The sequence below is a fragment of the Trematomus bernacchii genome, unplaced genomic scaffold (assembly GCF_902827165.1).
Source record: "Trematomus bernacchii unplaced genomic scaffold, fTreBer1.1, whole genome shotgun sequence".
In the NCBI taxonomy this organism is placed as follows: Eukaryota; Metazoa; Chordata; class Actinopteri; order Perciformes; family Nototheniidae; genus Trematomus; species Trematomus bernacchii.
In genome coordinates, this window is record NW_022987688.1 from 376,590 (window position 1) to 383,404 (window position 6,815).

The following is a 6,815-nucleotide window of genomic DNA, read 5'->3' on the forward strand; positions in this document are numbered from 1 at the left end:
CTGCATCCTACGTCGCTCACCTGCATCCTACGTCACTCATTTGCAGCATCTTTCAGGACTTAAGTCACTGCCGTTTTAAGTTACTTGCGCCTTAAGTCAATCACGTACGACACAACTCTCATCTGACATAAATCACATCTCAAGTCATTTTCGTCTTATGTGACTTTCTTAAAATGTTACACTTTGGCTTTACCTCCCTTTTGCCTTAAGCCACTTTCGTTATTTGCTTCTTACGTCACTGTCGTACGTCACTGTCGTACGTCACTGTCGTACGTCACTGTCGTAAGTCACTGTCGTAAGTCACTGTCGTAAGTCACTGTCGTACGTCACTCACCGCCTTCTGAAGCCAGTCGCGTTAACAGCAGCTTTCTTCATTCGGGACTTAAATCACTGTCGTTTTGAAGTTACTTGCACCTTAAGTCAATCTCATATGACATCAATCGCATCTCAATTCATTTGCGTATTAAGTCACTTTTGTCCTAAGTCACTTTTGTCCTAAGTCACTTTTGTCCTAAGTCACTCACGTTTTAAGTCACTCACGTTTTAAGTCACTCATGTAAGTCGTCATTTTCGTAATTTGCTTCTTACGCCACTTGCATTTTACCACCTTTTTACGTCACTCATCCTTCACATCCCTCGTGTCTTAAGTCTCTCTTGTGCCATGTTTGAGAAATTGTATTGAATCGTGAGTCGACTAAGAACTCAATATAATCCATGTTTTCAGAGGGTGAATGTCTCAGTAAGGACCAGAGGACAGGGAGTCTTTACATCTCAGAGAAACATAACTGTGTGTGTGTGTGTGTGTGTGTGTGTACGTGTGTGTGTGTGTACGTATGTGTGTGTACGTGTGTGTGTGTGTGTGTGTGTGTGTGTGTGTGTATGTGTATTCTGTACATGTGTGTGTTTTATATACATGTAAAGAAAGGACCGGTCCATCTCCTCTAAAGGCAGCGAGGAAACATCCGGATGAGTTTGGCCCCGGGCCGAGGAGAGGAGACAAAGAGGAGAGGAGAGGAGGGTCCATGGGAGTCAATGGGAGTCAATGGGAGTCAAAGGGAGTCTTCATGTGGAAGCAGAGCTTTGAGGGAGACGGACTCTTGTGCATTAAGGACGTTTCTCACTGAGGGTTATATAAGAGAGAGGACACAGGATATTGACTTTAACATATAAAACTATCTGCCTTTAGTTAAGATAGTTATGTAAGCTTCTTTCGAGAGATTGGAGCCATTTAAAATCTATTTGAATCACATTTATTCAACTGTTTATAATCATATCATTTGTGTATATTTATAGTTTGTTTTTGTTTATTTTTCCAGTGTTTTTTAAGATATATTTCTTTGTTTTTATTGTTGTTCTTCTGACTTATCTTTCTGCTTCAGTTGTGTGTTTTCTGAGCCGTGGTCTCTAACACGATGGCTAAGATGTGAACTGTACTGAGACTGTGGTGAAAAACATCATTTTAGAAAAAGTATTTGTACACTTAAAAACATGTATGTATTATTAGTGAAACGTTAACCCTTTATTTGCTGCTGGTTAGCCGTGTTGTGCTTCATGACATGTCAATAACTCATGCACCATCCAATGAGATTTCAAAGGAAAGCAAAGTCGATTTTGACACAAGGAATTTGCTTTGGTGTATCCAAGCATCAACACAGTAAAGGTCATGGACATGGTCAAATAAGACAACATTTTAAGACAACAATAAGTACAGAATACAGATTACACACCAAAATCAATCAGAAGACATTATGTGAAATAGTTCAGTTTATGAACTTTAGACTATATGTATTGCTTTGATTGGATTGAAGTAAAGGGTTATTTGTCCTGCTGATTTCATAGTACAGAATAAATAACGTACATGACTTCAATTATCTTGTATTTAGTGCAAAATAGAACAACATTGTGAAAGTGAATGTGTTTGTTTTTATATTTACCACATAATCTGTCACTTTTGGGTCATCTGTTTGAATAGAATGACCCAAAACCAGAAGCAAGTGCTGCCAGTGCGCGCACTTTGTTGCCATAATAAACAAGGGAAAATGAACATGCGCGTCCCCGCCCCCAGAGAGAGAGAGAGAGAGAGAGAGAGGGGGGGGCGGGGAGTTAGGATGACAGCTTGTCTCACATCCACAGACATTATCAGAGGCAGCTAAACGGTCTGAACAGCACTTTTGACGTCAGAAGAATCATTCCATCCTCATCCGGGTCCTTCTGCTCTGCTCTTTAGTATTTACTCCGTCCAGCAGGTCATACATGTAAACAGCAGCTCCATCCTTCAGGGTTATTTTTTTACTTTCCTCTTTTCCCTGTCGATTTTTTAACTTCGCTGAGCTCGACGAAGATGTTCGCGCCGCCGCGGCTCAACAAGTCTCCGAGGTTTTACGCGCGTTAACGGTGGATGGCTGCGGAATGGAGATCGCTTTGGTGAGCTTTGAGAACGGCGGGGCGAAAGGGAGCGGAGGAGGCGGCGGACACAATGCCGAGGAGAGCTGCCGGAACGCGCTGGATGTCCCTCAGTTCGTGCAGACTGGACTCGGAGAGGACTACGGGAAAGAGCTGAACACAAAGCAGCAGAACCACCCTCTTCCTCCTCCTCATCCTCACCTCGTTCATCATCAGCACAGCTCCTGGAAGATCAACGACATGAACAACACCTTCAGCTGCAGCGAGAACACCATGGATGCGCTTTTACGCGCGGACCACAGTCCCCATCTGTTCGAAGAGGGCCTGATGGACCCGGATTTGGACACGGAGAGCAACGAGAGGGTGCTCATCAACATCGCGGGGCTCAAGTACGAGACCCAGCTGTGCACCTTGAACCAGTTCCCGGACACCCTGCTTGGAGACCCAGCTAAGAGGATTAAGTACTTCGACCCGCTGCGGAACGAGTACTTTTTCGACCGGAACAGACCGAGTTTTGACGGGATTTTGTATTTCTATCAGTCCGGGGGGAAGATCCGGAGACCCGTGAACGTGTCCATCGATGTGTTCGCGGATGAGATCCGGTTTTATCAGCTCGGGGAGGACGCCATGGAGAAGTTCAGGGAGGACGAGGGCTTCGTAAAGGAGGAGGAGAAACCGCTGCCTCAGAACGAGTTCCAGAAGCAGGTCTGGCTCATCTTCGAGTACCCGGAGAGCTCCATGCCGGCGCGAGGCATCGCCATCGTGTCCGTCATCGTCATCACCATCTCCATCATCACCTTCTGCATGGAGACACTACCAGAGTTCCGGGATGAGCGGGAGCTTCCGGTCACCAGCCGGCCGGACAACAGCACCGCGCCCCGGCCGTCCCTCACCTTCACGGACCCCTTCTTCATCATAGAGACCACGTGCGTAATCTGGTTCACCTTCGAGCTGTTCGTGCGCTTCTTCGCGTGCCCCAGCAAGTCCGAGTTCTCCAAGACGGTGATGAACATCATCGACATCATGTCCATCATGCCGTACTTCATCACGGTGTGCACGGAGCTGGCGGAGCAGCAGAGCCCGGAGCCCCAGGGCCAGGAGCACCAGAACGGGCAGGGCATGTCGCTGGCCATCCTGCGCGTCATCCGCCTGGTGCGCGTCTTCCGCATCTTCAAGCTCTCCAGACACTCCAAGGGTTTGCAGATTTTGGGGCAAACTCTCAAAGCGAGCATGCGGGAGCTGGGCTTGCTCATCTTCTTCCTCTTCATCGGAGTCATCCTCTTCTCCAGCGCCGTGTTCTTCGCCGAGGCGGACGAACCGGAGTCGCACTTCTCCAGCATCCCGGACGCGTTCTGGTGGGCCGTTGTTACCATGACTACGGTGGGTTACGGAGACATGCGGCCGGTGACAGTGGGGGGGAAGATCGTGGGTTCGCTGTGCGCCATCGCCGGAGTTTTAACCATCGCTCTGCCTGTTCCTGTCATCGTGTCCAACTTCAACTACTTCTACCACCGGGAGTCGGACCAGGACCAGTCCTCCCTGAAAGATGATTCCAACAGCGGGAGGGAAAGTCCGGAAGTGAAGCGAAAAGGGAGTAAATCCTCCACGAAGTCGCAGCAGGATGCGGAGAACGACGCGGCGACTTCACCTGGGGAGAAGGCGAACATCAAGGCGAACAGCAGCATGAACTTCAAGAGATCCCTTTACGCTTTCTGCCTGAACACAAAGGAGACGGACCTGTAGTGCAGACTTAAAAAAAAGTATATATTAATAGTTGTTTAGAGTAATAACCCCCCCCCCCCCCTCTCCAAACCCACCCATTAACGGGCTCTTAAGTCTTTGCACATGGAGGATCAACACATTTGCAATCCCGAAAAGTTTTAAAAGCGATGGGGTTGATTTATAAAAAGCACATTTTAATCCCCTCATCTGGTAAGCACATCCGTAAAGTGGAAGAGAAAAAAAAACTGAGGAAGAAACTGCTGTCAGAGCATGTGATGCAACACGGTGTCCCTTTAAAAAACACCTAAATAACATTTAAGGATGATTGAGCTGCAGATAATCAAGGATTAACAAACACTCTTGTACATAAAGCAGGCAGCGCTCAGCAGTGCAACTAAAAGAATAAAAAAGCCACATTTTATTTTTCGTACCCTACATTTTAGTCATTATGTTTACGCTGAAATGCAGCAGATGTGTACATATCTTCCCAAAAAGCCTGATATTTATGAATTGGATTCTGGTGTTGTCGTAGAGAAGTATATTTTTGAGACCTGTTTTTCCTCCACTCAGGTTCTGTGTTTAAAATGAGACTCTCAGAGGACCTAAAAGAGAAGATTTGTAGCCTTCTTTATGATTTTTAAAACTAAAGAACATTTCAAAACAAACAAAAAGGACAATGTATGGAAGTACTGAGGGAAAGACAGCCGAGAAACGAGGACAGAGCAGAGACCATCTGGAGAGACCGCGCAGCACAGACACCAGGTGAGTCCTTTATCCTTTAAAATGTGCTTTTATTTGCTGGGAATCATCGGATCTGTGCACACACACAAGCTACATGGAGGAACATTCGTGACAAAACATCATCTGTGTGTCACATGTATTGCACTACTAATACTGATGTCTTTACGCACAACATGACTCAGCATTTGTTGTGAAGAATCCTTTTAATCTGTGATCATGTTACAGGCGAGCAAACCTGTCCTATTTCCACACATTTTGCCTTTATCGAAACAACAATAGTCACTTTTTGTTCCGTGTTTTTGGAGCTCAAGAGAATGTGATTTTCTTTGACTGCTAGCTTGCTTTACGGTAAACATCTTGTACATTGGAGTAATGTTAAGGCTCGTAATGACAATATGTTAAGATGTGGGAAGGTCATTTTGTTTTTTTTTACGAATGCTAGCTATCAAAATGTGGATGTCACACCGGGAGTGAAGATGTTTGGCTAGCTGTAATATTATAATTCCTCTTGGGGAGTGTTCATGTGTTTCAAGCAGGCTCAACATGTGGCTCCTTTTGTATGGAGTAACATTAGTGACACAATTATAATCTTGGTGTCAAAGCGCCAATCATTCGTTCCAATTCTGATACTGATATTGACAGTTTTAGCAATTAACTGCGATGTTTATGTCAAGCAGGAAGTAAATTGTTGTAGCGTAAATTTATTGCAGAAATTTGCAGCAAAAAAAACAACCTTTACAATTTTTTATTTGGCCGAATAATGAAATGGCAGCAGTTTCAGAGAGTAGCCCTCCTTTGCTTTCCTAGACTTAGCATGGCAGCTAGCAACAGGCCTCACTTTGTGGTATAGTCATTAACAGAAAGTCTAACGTTAGCTAACTTACATCTTATTTCAAATGACACTTACTGGTATTAACGCTCCGGGATACCTTGTTACTTAAAGTTACTAATATTTCCAATTTGCCGAGGATTAAGCTACTCAACTACCGACTAACTTACTTAACGTTAGCCCCGTTTTCTTCATAATAATGATACATACATGTTGTGTATTAAGCGCTTTTCCTGGGGCTCAAAGCGCTTCACGAGACAGTAAAGAAGATAAGTGCTAAGCTAGGTGGAAGAGGAGGTTAGTGGATTAGGAGTTGAAGGCGAGAGTGAAGAGGGCTTTTTACTTATAGTAAAATATCCTAAGCTAGGCTAATGATGCCATTATCGCAATGTCATTCAGCGATTTGCTTTCTGATTTGCTTTGTAACACAAAGGCTAGTTTATGTGACAACAGTGTACGCTAATATTGAGCTACGTTAACAGTAATGTGTCGCTTGAGAAGAGACCATGTCAATTTAAATGACATCGTGACAGCTTTTTCAAGTTGTAGTTTTTGTCAAATCAATATATAAACACGTGTAAAGAGCAGCACGTTTATTTTGGGTTTCGGTATTTGTCAACCTTTTTTTAGCTTGTGATGAGTTGGCATTTATTTCTGATCTTCTTGCTGATGGTCTTGTTTGCTTCTGTCGATCATACAGAGGCATCAGTATTGTATTTCATAACTCCTTTTGGTAGCTTTAGGTGTTTGAACATTGAAGAACTTTCTATTACCAAAGTCTATGTCTTTGACCTTAACCAAAGGCCCGTCCTCTGATGGCCTCCGTTCAGAAATGAAGTCACATGTTGTCAATATATCTGCTAAAACAATACACGTCTGATTAAAAGTCTTTATTTGTGGAGGTCATGGCAACCTGAACATCGTCCCTGATACACGCAGTAACTATGGACAGATCTCTGGTTCATTTCTACAGGACGTCTTTATGGATGAGTTAGTCCTCACGGTAAACATTAATCCTCCATATGGTGCGTTTGGTTTATTTCATATATAGTAAACTCCCCTTTTGACCTCAGCATTGTTCGTGTTTCTCAGGATGACAATCAGAGTTTGTGTTCGACTG

At 44.3% G+C, this 6,815-nt stretch overlaps 1 protein-coding gene across 1 annotated transcript; it reads left to right on the top strand.

Moving 5' to 3' along the window:
* Positions 1-2,170: 2,170 nt before the first annotated feature.
* Positions 2,171-4,146, top strand: LOC117488257 (potassium voltage-gated channel subfamily A member 2). Its single transcript, XM_034137063.1, has one exon. It carries the CDS (start codon positions 2,410-2,412, stop codon positions 4,144-4,146), a length of 1,737 nt encoding a protein of 578 aa, XP_033992954.1. The 5' UTR covers positions 2,171-2,409.
* Positions 4,147-6,815: the final 2,669 nt, after the last annotated feature.

Coding starts and splice junctions, on each gene's coding strand:
- LOC117488257 (XM_034137063.1), top strand. CDS start 2,410: ATGGAGATCGCTTTGGTGAGCTTTGAGAACGGCGGGGCGAAAGGGAGC.